The 17,905-nt window shown below is 44.0% G+C and overlaps 2 protein-coding genes across 4 annotated transcripts in view; one reads left to right on the forward strand and one right to left on the reverse strand.

Moving 5' to 3' along the window:
• The window catches only part of LOC135215232 (aspartate aminotransferase-like), a 51,415-nt gene extending 50,935 nt beyond the window's left edge, over nucleotides 1-480 (reverse strand). Inside the window, exon 1 of the mRNA XM_064249767.1 lies at nucleotides 404-480. The gene's annotated coding sequence lies outside the window, so the exon portion shown is untranslated. The remainder of the gene's footprint in view (nucleotides 1-403) is intronic.
• The window catches only part of LOC135215251 (U6 snRNA-associated Sm-like protein LSm2), a 91,329-nt gene that overhangs the window by 9,253 nt on the left and 64,171 nt on the right, over nucleotides 1-17,905 (forward strand). The window contains exon 1 of one of the 3 annotated variants that reach the window (XM_064249789.1): nucleotides 13,133-13,261. The exons of 1 other annotated variant lie outside the window; for it this stretch is intronic. In XM_064249789.1, coding sequence (XP_064105859.1) covers nucleotides 13,259-13,261 — 3 coding nt within the window. In that variant the 5' untranslated portion in view covers nucleotides 13,133-13,258. Of the gene's footprint in view, nucleotides 1-13,132; nucleotides 13,262-17,905 lie in introns of those variants that run through there. One more of the 3 variants, XM_064249782.1, reaches the window with a different exon arrangement.

Consider the following 17,905-nt stretch of genomic DNA (forward strand, 5'->3'; position numbering starts at 1 on the left):
GAATGGAGGTACAGTAAAAAAGATAAATTCTTGAAAATAAACTCATTATGTTTCCCACGTCGAAATTACGTAGCAGATAATATTTAACGTAACCTAACCTGACCTAGGGACGTGGCAGAAAACCCGGGGCTGGAATTTGCTTCCGAGTTGTATACCAGTATTGCAACAGCCCGGTTTTTTTTTCATGCCCCTAGGTTAGGTTAAATTAGGTTGGGTTAGGTTTTGTTAGTTCACAGTAAACTAATTTCAAGAAGATTCTATGGTTAGTTTTTACGACATGGCGTCCCGCTCTTTCAGGGAAGGTTCACTACTCGGTTACAGTTCGGGAATATGCTTCCCGGAGAAGTTAACTACAAGCCTCTCGTATTTTCACTCATAATAAGAAAGAAGAATAAGTATATACCTCTTCGTTGAAAGCAAGATTTGACGCCGGTGTCGAGTGGGCTAAGTCATCCCGCACCAAGTCAAGAGCCACTTCTTTGGTCTTCATTATGCCTGCGAAGATATGGGGGAAAACACTGGTATTATTAAAAAAGACCAATTTTATCACTGATATTAATGTTCAAGAAACAAATACACACATATATGCGTATATATAAATGTATATATTTACATATACATGAATATAAAATATATGTACATTCACACACACACACACATATTAATAAATCGTCTAATACAGAGTATTTACTGCCTTGTGATCCCACTGTATTATAGTACATTCACATCAACCGTGCATTTGATGTCTAGGCATATCCCTTACGACGCTCCTGATTGGCTGTTGATAAGCCAATCACAGGGCTGGAAACTCTTCGTCTCTCTCGAGAGTTCACATAGGCAGGATGTATGTTCCACCTTTCCTGAGGGATACTTTTGAAAGACGTATCCCCAGGAACCCTCGAGATAGACTGAGAGTTTCCAGCCTTGTGATTGGCTTATCAACAGCCAATCAGGAGCGTCGTAAGGGACTGACCTAGACATCAAATGCACGGTTGATGTGAATCTACTATAGTACTAAATAAAAACTCACCTGCCTTACCCGGCAAAATTATTAGATACATCAAATGCTTTCAGACTTCTCTAATTGGTCCCCTTACAAAGATCAGTCGAAGCTATTTATTCAGTCGCTTTATAATTGCATATTTTCTTTCTTTGATGATGGAATAGACAGCCCTGACGCAGGACAGGAAGACATTTACTTAGTTTTGAGTTATTAAACCAGTGTCATTCCGACCATGAACACTTCCGGAATCTTTGATATACATTGAATGAATACATCGTACATTGAATACAGAATTTAGGCCAAAGGCCAAGCACTGGAACCTATGAAATCATTCAGCCCTGGAATGGAAACTGGCAGTAAAAGATTTGAACGGTGTTACAGGAGGAAAGCTCGCAGTTGCACTATTTATCAATTGTTAGGAGAGGGTGGAAAGTAAGACGGAAGAAAGAGAATTTGAAAGGAGATACAGTAAAAGAAACGAAAAGCGTTGCAGCTAAGGACCGAAGGTACGCTGCAAAGAACCTTTAGTAATGCCTAAAGTGCACAGTATGAGGTACAATGACGGCACTACTCTCCTACGGAATCTTGGGTGTACAGAATATGCACAAGGAGTAAATTAATAGAAGTATCGATGAACGTAAGAAGCCACTCTGTAGAATGGTACTATTTCCGCTACAGTGGTTTGGCGAATGCATTTTTTTTTTTTTACCCAAAATCAGTGGTAAACGGTAAATATAACAACGTCTAAAGCAAGGTCCTCCAAATTTATAAAAACTTTCTAAAGTAATGTCAACCAAGACAAGTTGAAATAACGAAGGGTTTTACCAAACTTTCTAGATAATGGTGAAACGTGTTTGACCTACCTTAACACTTTATCATTCATACACCTTTGCAATCAGTGTTTAGCCCATGACGATTCCAAGCCCATGTAAAACAGAATTACTCAAACTTGCAACGAAACATATCAGCCTGATGTTAACAACAATGAGTCATAACGTTGGCCAAACCCTTGTGGGGCAACAATCAATGAAATTAACCTACCAAATTGCCTTTAAACTTTTCGCTAAGTTCTCGTTCAAACTATCGCAGGTGCGGGTCAGTAATCCGACTCCTCTCCACGGAACAGAGCGCAGCGAACTGTGTATTCTGAGTCTCCCGAGTCCCGACTCTCCGAGGTGGGTCTAGCCAAGGTATATAGAATATACCTTGGGTCTAGCTAGCGGGGGACGGTCCGTGGATAGGTCCTCAGTTGGGTAGAGTGAGGGACAGATTTTTTTTTTCTTTTCGTCAGTGAATTCTGTACGAGATGAATGGCTGTTTGTGTCATTGCTGTGGGATGTTTTGGCGATAACGTACAATGATTTCGCGCGCAGTTTTGTATTTTAGATTTTGTCATGCATGAGTCTACTCTACGCACACGTGACATCGGTTATCCAGTTCCATTCAAAGTATTAAAACGGTTTACCAACATCTACCGCACCCCAAAGTCTTATATATCATCATATATTGACAGCGATAATCTTGAGTTAATAGCTAAAATAGTATGAAGCTTCTACAATAGTTCTCTATGTTAAGGCCTGTCCACACAAAGTTTTCGAACAATGTTTCCTAGTGTGGACAGGCCTTTATGCATTGGTGAATATTTCAGATGATAAATGAATTACTTAATATAGGATGAAAGTGATTTATTTAATAAAATAAAGAGCAGTTTACGAAGAAGAGTTCAAATTCGTAGTTTCAAAACTATACTGTAATTCTTTTCAGTTTATAAAAAGTTCTCCCAGTAATTAAGCCGAAACGATCGTTATATAAAAGAAGATAATAATCTACACTTCAGATTATGAATTCATTACAGAGGAGAAAACTTTAAGGAGACAGATTAATTGTCACTTTTATCTGACACTTCTGAGCACAATCTCGTATCTCGATATATGCAAACCCATGACATTAGAAAGATAACAGCAGATCTTAAATACAAACTTTTGTAATTTTTCTCCAGTAACATGAACTTCTCCGGAGGACAATAAGCTTAGTCATGATTTCAGTCTGAATTAAAGATATGGGGAATTGGGGAAACGTCCAAAAATTTATGTTCCCTCAAATTTTATTCATGCTAAATTTAGACAAGGCGTCCTTCGCTTTTAATTAGGGGACATGTACAGGGATGCACAAATCTCATGCGACATGACTCCATAGGATTTCGTTCAAAATTCAATAACTGGCAACCTAGCATGCTCCATATTTATGTATTATTTCAATGAGGAAACGCGATTATTTCATACAATAAAGGCCATAATATGTATCATAAGAGTGAAATCTGTCATTTATTTCAAAACTGTAAGAGAATGTCAGAGGGCCAAATTTCAGAAAAACACTTACGAAACATTTTCAGAACTTTCGTTCACTCATCGCTGAAGCATTTGACCAAAACGAAGTCGTCGTGAAGCCTTGGTTCAAACGTTAAATAAAAAAAACGAAAAAAATTGTCATAACATTAATAATGCTTCAAAGCAAGCATAAAATTTGAAATAGTCCTGTTTGATTGCTTTTACACCTCAGCGCTGGAAAAAATTTAATATGTTTATACAAAAGTAAAATGCGCCCAACGATTTCAACGTGTGAGGGGAGCATGTGTGCGTGTTATTAGTGTCGGTGCAACAACCACCTGGTGTAACGTAAGTAGGTCTACAATGGGTAGCAACCATGAAGTTATCTTGAAAATCTTTTCTTTATATGTGTTAGAGGAATATTTGGATTTTCATAGATAATTGTTTCTTATATTTCTTAAACATTTCAAAATTGATGGCATACTAGTAAATATTCACCTAAGCAATTATTCTTTTGTTTAAGCCAAGATATTATTCCTAGGCCTAGGTGTTAGATATCTTTTCTTTACACTTAACAGTCACATGTGAAGTGTGGACAAAAGGGCAGGTAAGGGAAAATTCAAATATACAGTATGCGGGTGGAAATGTGGTTACCGACCCGCGAGAGAATAAAAGTGGGTCGGCGAGACCCGATTTGTGTTTCTTGCGAGACATATAATACAAAATACAAAAGTACATAAAATATGATTTCACAAGATAATACATTGGCGGAAAGCCCGCTGAATGCTCTCGCGGAGGGAAGTAAGAACAACGCAAATGTTGAACTACATACAGAGAAAATTGTGAATAAGCGTTGTCCTTACAAATACTCCTCCCCTAAGACAATAATTAGGCATAATTGTTGGCTGATTTCTTTGTACTTCCGACCGTTACTCGCGGAAGCGAGCAGGCCGGTGGAGGCGCCCTCGGGTGCGTGAAATCAGCTGCTGTGGTAGATCCTCGGAGATTTCAGGGGACGGGATGCCTCCCCTGAGGTGACCCTTGGGGGGTTCGACCGTCTTCCGAGGGCGGCCACGGCTACGACTGGGAGGTTTGGCGACCGATGGAGCTGCTTCTTTCCGAGGAAGATTGAGGCGCCCTATGGAATCCGCATCGGCCGACTCTTCGTCCATAAGGAAGGCTGGTTTCAGGCGATCGATTGTGACCCAGTCCTTGCGACCGTTTATGGCTATGAAGTACGCCTTGTCGGTGCGTCATAGGACGCGGAAGGGGCCTCAGCAGGGTCTCGTTAGCAGCGTGCGTCGTCCCTGATGAAGACGTTTTTGCATGATGATAGGGCCTTCGGGAGGAAGTGTTTGGTCCTGATGGAGAAGGTTTTGATACAGGGAGTGAATCTCCCGGCAGATTCCCAAAGTCTGGTGATGGAGACGTCGGCGTCGTCAGCATTGGTCGGGAAGAACTCGCCAGGGACTGTCAGTGGTTCCCTGTATACCTTCTCCGTGGGTGATGCCTCGCCGTTCGCCTGTGGGGCGGTCCTGAGGCCGAGGAGGACCCATGGTAGCTGGCTCTTCCAATGTTCGCCAGTGCAGCGTGCCATTAGGGAAGCCTTGAGCGATTGGTGGACTCTTTCCACCATGCTGTTAGCTGCCGGGTTGTAGGTGGTGGTGGCGTGTAGCTATGTCCCCATTAGGCGGGCCAGGGCGGTCCACAACTCCGACAGGAAAACGGGTCCGCGGTCTGTCGTGATCTCGTCTGGCACTCCGAATCGACTGTACTCCCAGCTGTGGCAAGAAAGGGCGGCCTTCGGCGCACGCTTTGGTGGTTGCCTCCGACATCGGCATTGCCTCAGGCCATCTGGTGGAGCGATCGATTATCGTCAGGAGGTATCTGGCGCCTCCCGAGGGGGGCAGGGGGCCCACGACGTCTATGTGAATGTGGCTGAATCTTCGTTTCGGCTGCGGGAATTCCCCCACGCCTGATTCTGTATGCCGACTGACTTTACTAGTTTGGCAAGGCACACAGGTCCTGGCCCACTCGAAGGAGTCCTTCCGAATTCCGTGCCAGACGAACTTCTCCGTCAGGAGGCGCATCGTCGTCTGGCCCGAGGGGTGCGAGAGTCCATGTATGATGTCGAATACGGCTTTCCTTCAGGAGGCTGGGATCAGCGGGCGCGGGCGGCCCGTGCTGATGTCGCAGAGGAGTGTCGTGCCCGCGTGTCCAAAGGGCATGTCTTCCCACCTGAGGGCGGTGATAGCTGCTGCAATAATGCGGCGGTCTCTCTGCTGTCGGCGGCCTTTCTTTGTTCCGGGCGAGGTCTTCGTAGTCGATCCCGAGGTGCACAGCGTTGATTTCTATCCTCGAAAGGGCGTCCGCCACGGGGTTCTTCTCGCCGGGCAGGTACTGGATGGTGCAGCTGAACTCCGCGATGGCTGCCAGGTGCCTCTGCTGTCTAGCTGACCAGGCGTCGCCTGCCTTGGTGAAGGCGTGCACCAATGGGCGGTGGTCTGTTCTGATTGTGAAAGGGGCGCCCTCGAGGAGGTAGCGGAAGTGGCGCACTGCTTGGTACACCGCCAGGAGTTCGCGGTCGAACGTGCTGTATCTCGTCTCGGCGGGTGACAGTTTTTTACTGTAGAAGGCGAGTGGCTGGGGACCACCCTGGACCATCTGCTCGAGGACAGCCCCGCAGGCGACGTTGCTGGCGTCAGTGGTGAGGCGTAAGGGTGCAGTAGGGTCTTGGTGGCATAAGGTCGCGGCTCTGGCGAGGACCCTCTTCGTCTCGTTGAAGGCCTGCTCTTGTTCAGCTTCCCACGCCAGGTTCTTTGGTTTCCCCTTCAAGACCTGAGTTAGAGGGGACATGGCGTCAGGGATGAAACGGCGGTAGTAGTTGACCATGCCGATGAACTCCTGCAGGGATTGACCGTGGTTGGGGTTAGGAACTTCTGCACCGCACCTACCTTCGAGGCCATGGGGCGCACGCCTGCCGCGGAGATCTTGTGGCCGAGGAGGTTCACCCTCTCGGCACCGAAGGTGCATTCGTCGAATCGGACAACCAGCCCGTTTTCCTGCAAGTGCTTCATGACCGCTCGGACATGATGTAGGTGATCCTCCGGGGACCTGGAAAAAATTAAGATATCGTCGACGTAGCAGACACTGAAAGGCAGATCCCCCAGAATGCTGTCCATCAGGCGCTGGAAGGTGGCCCCTGCGTTTCTCAGGCCGAAGGTGGAGTAATGGAAGACGTAGGAGCCAAAAGGCGTGACGATGGCGATCTTGGGGACATCCTCGGGGTGCACTGGAACCTGAAAATAAGATTTTAAGAGGTCCATTTTCGTGAAGACTTTCGCTCCATGGAGAGCCCTGGTCAAATCCTGCATGTTTGGCAAGGGGTAGTGGTCGGGGACCGTAGCGAGGTTAGTCTCCTGTAGTCTCCGCAGGGCCTCCAGGTGCCGTCAGGTTTCCGTACCATGTGTAGGGGCGAAGCCCAAGGGCTTGACGCTTTCTTTCAGATGCCTATTCGTTCCATTTCCAAGAACGCCCACTTTGCATCCTGGAGGCAGCCCGGAGGGAGTCGTCGGAACTTCGCGTGTGTCGGGGGGCCTGTGGTGGTGATGTGGTGGAATATTCCGTGCTTGGGCGGCGTCCCTGCCGCCTGACGAAGTTCCGGTTTGAAGACTTCAGGGAATTCCTGCAGGAGGTTGCCGGACTTGTGGGGGGCGACGGTACAAATTGTGGGGGCGCCCGGGCCCGCTGCGAGTGGTAGGGAATGGCATGTCCCCGTGTCGAGGAGGTGTTTGCGGCCCACGTCAACCAGGAGGCCGTTCTGCGCCAGGAAATCTGCCCCCAGTAGTGGAATCCTGACGTCCGCGATGGTGAACTTCCAGACGTAGTTGCGCCCCAAGATGGATATCTCGAGGGACTTCGTGCCGTAGGAATGGATGGGGGTCCCATTTGTGGCGACGAGGGCGGTTGTTTCGTCAGGTTTGCGGCTACGGTCTTTTCCTGACGGCGGGAATATCGAGTGCATCGCCCCTGTGTCCACCAGCATCCTCCGGCCGGAGATCGCATCGCGGACATAGAACCCTATGGTGTGTGGTTCCCTGACGAGGCCGTTGCCACGGGCAGCTTTGGTTTTGTCTGCTGTCACCGTTTTTTGACTGCGGGAAGGTGCAAGGGCTTTCACACCTCTTGGAGTATCTCCCGAACCTCCAATGGTAGTGGCACCAGGAGTTTTCGCCGCGCTGCATGTGGGAGGACTTCCCCTGGGATACGGCGCCGATCTCTTGCGTTGGGTCGTCATCTTCTTCTTCTCCCTTCTCTGTGGCTAGGCACATGGAGGATCGGGGGGCGGCGAGCTTTGCAGCATTGCTTGACAATGTCAGTTTTTTTGCTTTCTCCAGTAGTTCGTCATCGTGGAGGGTATATGCATCCATCAGCTGTTTTCGGACGTCTGGCTCGAGTTGCCGTAGGAATATTTCGCGGCTCAGGCAGATTTCTTTCTTTTCCCGCCGCCGGAATACTTCGGGCAATCGGACGAGGCCATCACCGTGTCCCAGGCATCCTGTGGGTCGGTGCCGTGCATGGGGTTCGTAACTAGGTCGAGGGCGCGGGCGGCCTTTTCAGCGATGGGCGTGGAGTAGGCTGTCACGAGCCTTGTCTTTATCTCATCGAGTGTGACAGGTTCGGTTTGTGCTCGACCGGTCAGCCAGGGAGTTATTCGCTCGAACACCTCTGTCGGGAGGGCTGCTGCGACTAGGTCAGCCTGCAGTACCTTGTCCGTGAGTCCTGCGATCCGGAATTGCATTTCAGCTCGGAAGAACCAGGCGGTTGGGTTCGCTGTTGTGAAGGGGGGTAATTTGACAGCTTGAGCGGCAGCTGTGTGCGAGACTGTCGTTGGGGCAGGGGAGGCCTGGGTTTTTCGCGCGGTACTGTTTGGGCCCATTGTCCTTTCTCACAAAAACGGTCGACAGAGTCGTGAATGGCGGGCCAAACCGTTTGAGGAACGCCTGAACACGCCTTGGGAAGGTATGCCATATTTAGTCCGTTAGAGGCGTTGGTTTTTTCCAAGGTAGGAACTTTCAGAGATCTATACTGAGGCGCCGTGTGAGTCCGTTAAAGATCTCTGAAGGTGAGCGGCAGTAGTTAGTCCCTTAATGGCTGAGCCAAAACTGCTTGGGTCACCGTCCAAACTGAGAGGTCACCAGTTGTGAAGTGTGGACAAAAGGGCAGGTAGTAGAGTACTGACTTTATTACAGGTAAGGGAAAATTCAAATATACAGTATGCGGGCGGAAATGTGGTTACCGACCTGCGAGAGAATAAAAGTGGGTCGGCGAGACCCGATTTGTGTTTCTTGAGAGACATATAATACAAAATACAAAAGTACATAAAATATGATTTCACAAGATATATACATTGGCGGAAAGCCCGCTGAACGCTCTCACGGAGGGAAGTAAGAACAACGCAAATGTTGAACTACATACAGAGAAAATTGTGAATAAGCGTTGTCCTTACACACATCTTTCTATTAACAATTTCTGGCCAGAAAGCAAATGAGGTTATCTACACCTTCTTGCACTTCAAGTTACCTTATGAAATAATTAATTATACACCAAAAGCGAGCAGAAGGATTTTTAAGAAAATAAGTGTTCCATGCGCCTTGATATCAATACTTATGATGTTTCGATTAACAGCCATCTTCTATATATAACCAAAATCACCATCATCTTTTATTCCTCAAAGAACAGGTAATCTCTACAAATAAAACCATTAGTAACAGATTACATCTCAGAAGGCTTAGATTATTTTTTTAGGCCTATATATCATTTTGCAACATACAGGCAGCTTAAACACAGCCTGAAACTTCAACATTCAAAGAAAACTGGTTGTAATTTATTGCTGGCACCGCTAACCTTATCACACCGCACTTTTTTTTTTAACGTTGCTCAGCTCAAAGTGCGGTGTACTAATGTTAGCGGTGCCAATAATGAAAGCACACTTAACATGCTCCTCGAACTGCTCAACTTAACCACGTCTGCAGCATTATGACAGTAGACCTAATAAGCTCAACAGTCATAACAACAATTTCAAAGTAGGAATATGAATTAAAACAAGTTTTTTTTCAATGTTGAAGTTTTCTTTTGTGTTTAAGCTACCTGTATGTTGCAAAATGTTTCATAGGCCTAAAAAAATAATCTAAACCTGAGATGTAATCTGTTATTGATGAATTTATTTGTAGAGATTACCTGTTTTTTGAGGAACACTAAAGGTTATGAATTACAACCAGTTTTCTTTGAATGTTGAAGTTTCAGGCTGTGTTTAAGCTGCCTGTATGTTGCAAAATGATATAGAATAGGCCTAAAAAAATAATCTAAGCCTTCTGAGATGTAATCTGTTACTAATGGTTTTATTTGTAGAGATAACCTGTTCTTTGAGGAATAAAAGATGATGATGATTTTGGTTATATGTAGAAGATGGCTGTTAATCGAAACATCATAAGTATTGATATCAAGGCGCATGGAACACTTGTTATTCAACTGGTTTAAAATATTATTTTCTTAAAAGTCCTTCTGCTCGCTTTTGGTGTATAATTAATTCTTTCATAAGGTAACTAGAAGTGCAAGAAGGTGTAGATAACCTCATTTCCTTTCTGGCCAGAAATGGTTAATAGAGAGATGTGACTGTTAAGTGTAAAGAAAAGATATCTAACACCTAGGCCTAGGAATAATATCTTAGTTTTAACAAAAGAATAATTGCATAGGTGAATATTTACTAGTATGCCATCAATTTTGAAATGTTCAAGAAATATAAGAAACAATTATCTATGAAAATCCAAATATTCCTCTAATACATATAAAGTAAAGGTTTCCAAGATAATTTCATGGTTGCTACCCATTGTAGACCTACTTACGTTACACCAGGTGGTTGTTGTTGCACCGACACTAATAACACGCACACATGCTCCCCTCACACGTTGAAATCGGTGGGCGCATTTTACTTTTGTATAAACATATTAAATTTTTTCCAGCGCTGAGGTGTAAAAGCAATCAAACGGGACTATTTCAAATTTTATGCTTGCTTTGAAGCATTATTAATGTTATGACAATTTTTTTCGTTTCTTTTATTAATGTTTGAACCAAGGCTTCGTGACGACTTTGGTCAAATGTTTCAGCAATGAGTGAACGAAAGTTTTGAAAATGTTTCGTAAGTGTTTGTCTGAAATTTGGCTACATGTGACATTCTCTTACAGTTTTGAAATAAATGACAGATTTCACTCTTATGAAACATATTATGGCCTTTATTGTATGCAATAATTGCTTTTCCTCATTGAAATAATACATAATATGGAGCATGCTAGGTTGCCAGTTATTGAATTTTGAACGAAATCCTATGGAGTCATCTCGCATGAGATTTGAGCATCACTGTACTATAGTTTAAGCGGTCCCAAACTTGCTACAAAACATAGCATAACAGTCTGGCGCAAGAGGCCAAAAGTCAAAATGAGACTAAAAAGCAAGCAAAGTCACCAAGACGTTCAAAATAGCACTTGGATCACACTGAAAATGTAAATTATTACGAACACTTTAAAAAAAGGTCCAGGAAGTGCAAGGCCACCTAAGAAAATCACAGCAGCTCTGAAATCGCAGTTGTATTGATTCTTATTTTACCACTAACTCAGCGTGTGGAGACTATATATTGATTAAACTTCATTATTTATGAGGCCCAGGTCACTGTGGAGAGTAGGACAATATCTTTTCTTAACACAGGCAAACGATTGGAGCCTCTGTCTCCTAACAGATGAAGTTTGTAACTCATGGATCAATTCCAAAGTCTGGTACTAAATAAAAGATTAGAGGCAAAAGAGAAAAGTGACCAATTTTAGGTTATCCACTGATCCAGTTGAACTGCAACCGAAATGATGACAACGGGCCGACCTTTGCCAACATTTAAGTATTTCCTCAAAATACCGCAGAGTGGAAGAAAAACGAACAATTCGCTAGTTATAGTAACTATATAAAGAAACTTAAACTGTCACTAACCTAGTGGTGCTGTAGACTAACAGAGTATACATAGAACTTGCTATCAGTTAGATTGATGTGCAAAATTTTGTTTGATTCGTTCGGTTCCTACAGCAGTCTAATTTACGAAATAAAAACTGTTCAAAGCTAGGTTATTAATGTTAAATATTATCTAACTTGTCCTTGAAAGCATTAGTATCTACTATTAAATCGCAAGAGAGGAATGTTATTCTCTTAAATACGTACTTCGTTGTAATGGCAACTCTCGAAGAGACTCACTCAGTTATCGATCGATCGCTCCTTGAAGATTTCATGATGTTCTCCATCGTTATCCCCTGAAAACTGCCCTGTCATCAAAATGATTAGGGCTGTGTTCCCTACGCTTAAGTCGTCTGATTTCAAAATATTGATCGCTTTTTACTCTGTGAAGGTCCTCCATAACATCGCATCATACTCGTAAATATCATATCTGTGTTCCTTGCCTTACCTAGTACTATAGCGCGTTCTGGTTACTGGTCCTTAGAATGTATTTACAGTTTCTGCCATATTTCCAGTTCCATCCATTGAAATAATTTCATTCTATCCCTGGTTCTCTTCAGTCTTGACTGCTTTGGGTTATTGTAAAAGATTTTGCTTTATCCTATATTCAGGTGCTCACAAAAATGACTTTTCTTGAAATATCCAGCTATATAAAACTTTCACGCTGTTTTTGTCATCTTTGAGTGTAGGCGCCATTCGATTTAATGTGGATTCCCAACCTTGCTGCTTTCCGTCTGTTGATCTTGTACTTGGTAAATTAAGGGGTAAGTTATCGAGTTGTCCGGTAAAACTGAAGGTTCTACCGCGGCCTGGTTCATGTTTATGGTATTAAAAGTCATTGCTTTATGTTTTACGTTTATCCCCGAGGGGTTTGTAGTGAACTCGATGACCATTTTGCCTGTAAACTGTAAGTTGCCGAACCTACAGAATGGTGTATTTTTAGTTTTACCTTGCCTTTTTTGTTTTGACTATTACCCATTACCACTCGGTTTTCATTTAGGGTTTTTAGGTCTTCCATGAGGCTCCATTGATTACTAACTGTCCTCTTGCTATCTGTCATTTCTCCATTGACCTATTCTATCATTCTTTGTACGACCTGCATTCTTCTTTTAATGTTTGTAGTTCTTCCACCGATTTTTCCCTTTTTATTTTCTCTGTGCTTTTCATTCAATCAAACAGCATACTTTTCAGATTCTTGATGATCTTGGCTTTTTCTTATATCTCCTTTCTCATAAAATTTTCATCTGACTTGTTACCCATTTTTCCCTAAACTTCTCTTACTTTCTACACTCAAATACATACTACTTGTGTTCTTGCTATCACTGTTACTTATATCGTGAGCTTGCCTGCCTTTGGAAATGGTTCTGACTTTAATTTCCATAATAGTTTACCGCCTTGCTTGATTCTTTGAACAGTACTTTACCTTTTAATTCCACTCCCTGAATACCCCCTTGTAAACGGTACCCTCTAGTAAATTAAGACAATTATAATTGTTTATAATGCGGAGCTACTCACACTAAGAAAATTAGTCATCGAGATTGATAAGCGAAATCTTTTCTGTCGGGTACTTGAATTGTTATCGTTTCAAACCAAAATACTGTTTCTCGGGTGATTTTGGGGGTGACATATTAAAACCATGATTTTATCATGTTAAACAATGAAGATTATATTTGAATAAATATTTATACTATTGTATGATAAAAGTTCCATGTAGGGATATCTGATTAACGAGAATACCACACTAATACTGAGAAACATCACCAAAGAAAGATTGCATGAAACGTTGAATGTTTGTTGTTGTTGAACCGGGAGACAGGCGGGAGTCGATTAATCACGCCGTACATACATTACAAGTATTTAAACTGTTAAGGAGACAATGGTAAGATTTTTTTTTTATAAATAGTACATAACATAGATTTAAATTCATCCAAGATCAGCGGTGAGTAAGGGTGTAAAGTGGTACACACTTCTGTAGCATAGCCGGTATACCTAGCTAGGTAATAGGGCTATCTAGGTAGCTAGCTACTATACCTAGTACTAACTAGCCTAGTAGCTAATCACGTTCGACTTGGGTACTAGGCTAGTCTACCTCAGCTTACTCTCTCTGTCTTGTAAGATGTCTGACATATTTCACGATAGGAATTTAATTATGAAGATTGTCTTTACATAAGATGCCTGGAATATGGTTAGCCTATGTTTAATCAAGACTTCGTAGATTCATGAAGACCCATGACAGCCTAGGTCTAGCGAACCGTAAAATGGGAGGTAAAATTTTACAAGTTGCCCGCAATCGAGTTCCAAGTCTAAATTTATCTCGTTGCCAGTTCAGAAAGACGGACACTGTTCGTGCCGATGAAAAAAGTTTCGGGATTTCTAAGCAACAACTGCACGGTCTTCCAGGAACGATGTCGCGAATGCCACTATGCTAGGGATTGGGGGCTCAAATGAATTTCGGCATACTTAGTAATAGCCCCTGGCGGGTTAAATTACGGTCTACCAACAAAAAAAGAACTGTTAGCTCGGTAATTCTAAATAAGCAACCAAAACACTACCTAGGGGTAGAGTCGCCCTTTGAAAAAGTACTTTAACACGTCCTGACACTGGAGTGGGCACCAGTCATCGTGGCGAGATTAACGGCTATCCTTTCGAAGTACGTATTTTCTTCAAAGTTAGAAATTAAGGTCATATTTTAAGATTTAACAGATGTTAATGAAAGTCTAGCCATGCACAGTGCAAGCATACCTCCATGACACTTCTGAAATTTTTACTTAGGAGAAACAACCGACTGGACTAGCTGATCCAGTTTCCACTGCATTTGAAGCACCCTCCGAAAAAGTATTTAGCATGTCCTGACACTGGAGATGGTCATCAGTCACGAGTTGTTGGTGGTGAGAGAAGGAGCTCGAGACCTCTACTCTCCTTTCGAACTAAGTATTTTCTCCAAAGTTAGAAATTAAGGTCATATTTTAAGATTAAACAGAGGGTAATGAAAAGTCTGGCTCTATGCAGTGCACACTACCTCCATGACGCTTTCAAAATTTTTACTTACAACTCGAAATATTTAGAAGATTGACGCCATGTTGATGTTTGCAGAGTTGCTTGTGTCAATAAACTTCCCATTCCATGTGCTATAATCCGCACACCACTTGTACCCATAGACGCTGGGGCACTTTCTTTACAAAAATCGTAAACAATGACTTCCACCCACGACTTATCCAAGGAAACTACAATTTCAAACATCTAACTCACCTGGTAGTTATATATATATAGCTTACGTCCCTGACGTCACGGCAGAATTTCAAAACTCGCGGCAATCGCCGATTGGGTAGTCAGGTGCACCACCTGTGCGCCCTCTACCAGGTACGTAGCACCATACCAACTATTCCTCAGATCTTCCCTGCCGCCGCTACGGTGACATCGTTGGAACTTCGCTCGTTATAGCCCGTGTCTTTTGCAGTATTATTTGGTGAAGTACACTTTGGCTTTGGCTTTCGCTTGATTGGATTTTGATTCGTTTCGATATTGTTGGTTTGACCTTTGCTGTTTTTGATCTCTCTTTTTGATCATCATGTCTGATTCTGCTTCAAGTTTGAGAATGTGTGTGAAAGGTTGCAAGACTAGACTTGCTAAATCCTCTTTAGATCCTCATTCTATTTGTAGTAATGCAGAGGAAAAGTTGTGAGATAGGTGATAGATGTGTATGAATGTGGGCGCTGCTGAGACTGAATGGATTGAATATTACCGCTATGTGCGGTAAATTAGAGAAGGATAGGATAAGGAGAGCGAAGAAGACCTTGTCTCGCTCCTCCATAGACAGTCAAGGAATAGATAGTTTCTCTATCCCTCGATAATCCTATTGATCCTCCTCCTGTTGTATCATTACCAAATCCAGTTTCAGAAACAGGTAAAAGTCCATCATTACAGGACATGATGACGGCCATTCAAGCCCTTGGTCAACGGGTAGAATCCCTGGCACAAGACAGGGATATAAATTATGGTCTATATGAGAGATATTAAAGTGAATAGTGAAATTAGTGCAAGTGCAGTGGAGGGTGCGGCGCTCGGACTTGTCGTGCTCCTAGTCCTAGACCTCTTCCAAGCTCACCAACCCCTGTGAGAAGGAAAGTCGACCGACGAAGGGAGACTAGAGGTTTTAGCTCCGAGCGGTCGTCCCACTCGAGTACCTGTAGACGATCCCCAGGACGCTCACCCTCGCTATAGGAAAGGCGAGGTTAAAGTGTTTTTTTCTTCGTCTTCTGACGACGCAGTACCCAAGAACGGGGCTGGCGTCAGACTTCTAAATCCAGACCCATTAAAAGGAAATCCCAGGACGCCGAGAGTCTTGATACTGACGCCAGGACGATATACTCAAGAGCGTCCAGGATGTAGTCATTGGAGCAGCCCCGAGCGCTTCCCTTCAGGTTCCGATATTGCTCTCCTACCAAATTAAGATGTAAGACGTCGCACAGGCGACCATCGTCTTTGGTAGGAGGCAAGGAAATATTGGAAGGGGGAAACCTTCGGTGCAAACTGCAACTCCGGATCGTTTCTCTCTTCGATTCCGATGCTTGCTCTCCTGCCAAATCAAGACGCATGATGTCGCACAAGCGGCCGTCGTCTTTGGCAGGAAGTAAGGAAGGATCGGACGAAGGGAGACTTTCGGTGCGTGCTACAACTCCTGTTCGCTTCCATTTCGTCTCCGATGTTTGCTCTCCTACCAATATAAGTCGTAAGATACCGCACAGTCGGCCGTCGTCTTTGGTAGGAGTAAAGGAAGCATCGGACGATTGGATGCCTTCAGTGCATGCTCCTGCTCCTCCTTCGGATTGGCGTTCTTCAGGCCTTTCATCTCAAGACGAACAGAATGAAGAGAGAGAGATTGACTTTGCAACTTCTCTAGTCTGTTCCCAGCAGCAAGAGCTCCACAGTTTTCCGTACTGCAAGATTTTAAGCAGAAACTCTCCTCTCTTATGCAGTCATATCAACTGCTACTCTTACTGTTAAACGCCAGGACGAAAAACGTTTTAAAGCACGACGACAGGACGAAAAACGTCTTGAAACAAGACGCCAGGATGAAAAACATCTTGAAGCAAGACAGCAGGACGATAAGCGTCTTGAAGCAAGACGCCAGGACGAAAGAAGTCTTGAAGGAAGACACCAGGACGAAAACGTCTTGAAGCAAGACGCCAGGACGAAAACGTCTTGAAGCAAGACGCAAGGACGAAAAACGTCTTGAAGCAAGACGCCAGGACGAAAAAACGTCTTGAAGCAAGACGCCAGGAACGAAAATCGTCATGAGACAGGATGCCGAGACTCCAGGCATCAAGAAACTGGACAGCAGGATGCACGAAACGCAACATTGACATCGCTACATCAGTTGTGTCTCAATCAGAAGAAAGGAATGAAGACATCCCCCATTCTCCTTTTGATCAGATGCAAGTCGTTTCCGAGGAAGAATATCAAACAGATCTACAACCTTCAGCAGATCTTAAAAGGCTTATGAAAGTTTTTGCGGAACTTTTTCCAGAAAGTTTTGTGCCAGCTGCCCCTCGTGTCTCCACCTTCAGAGTTCACTTTAGGGAAGGGCTTCTAAAGAATCCGACTTTACGAAGATGGTATTATCGCGCTCTTCGAAAAGAGCCTTGAAATTAATGAAGGAATGGATGGACTCTAAGAAAGACCAGGGAAAAAAAACAGCTTTCTCATTTCCTCCTGGCCAGATTAGCTTCCAGATCCAGCATCTGGTACGACACTGGAGAAGTCCTAGGTTTGGGAGTTCCAGCTTCTTCCCATGGGGATTCTCTAGTCTTGTGGACTCTTCTCGTCGGACGGCCATGGGGAAGACGAAAGTGTTTTGGTCTTCCTCTGAAATGGACCACCTCCTCAAAGGATTTTTAGAGCCTTCGAAGTCTTTAACTTCCTAGACTGGACTCTGGGTTCGTTGGGAAAGAAAATTGAAAACTGAAGTCTACCAAAACGGAAGAACTCGTTCACCTTATGTCATGCATTGACAAAGCGCTTCGAGACGGTCGAACGAGCTAGCAGCACGGCCCTTTTCTCAGCTGGAATCTTGAAGAAAAGGGCCAATATTGTTCTTTTCTTTCGAGTGGAGTAACGCTCACTCAGAGAGCGGAACTGCTTTTCGCTCCCCTTTCAACTCATCTTTTTTCTGCATAGTTTGGTAAAAGAAGTATCCTCAGCTCTGACTCAAAAAGCGACACAAGATCTGATGACTAAAGCAGCAAGGAGAGTTGTTCCGTCAAGTTGCAGGACAGAAACTTAAAGAAACCCACTCCTCTACCACGTAGTTCTCGGCCCTCCCTTTCGAGGTAGATCCCTCAGGAGAGGGAATGCAAGACCTATTACAAAAAACCAAGAAAGGAGGCTTCAGAGGAGGAAGTAATAAAAGTCTGACAAAGTTCTTCTTCAGACAGTGGTAGGAGCCAGACTCAAAAATTTCGGCAAACATGGGAGAGGGAGCAGATCCTTGGTCTATTTCAGCTTCTCAAAGAAGGATACAAGA

Source organism: Macrobrachium nipponense, chromosome 19, assembly GCF_015104395.2.
Source record: "Macrobrachium nipponense isolate FS-2020 chromosome 19, ASM1510439v2, whole genome shotgun sequence".
Taxonomy (NCBI): Eukaryota; Metazoa; Arthropoda; class Malacostraca; order Decapoda; family Palaemonidae; genus Macrobrachium; species Macrobrachium nipponense.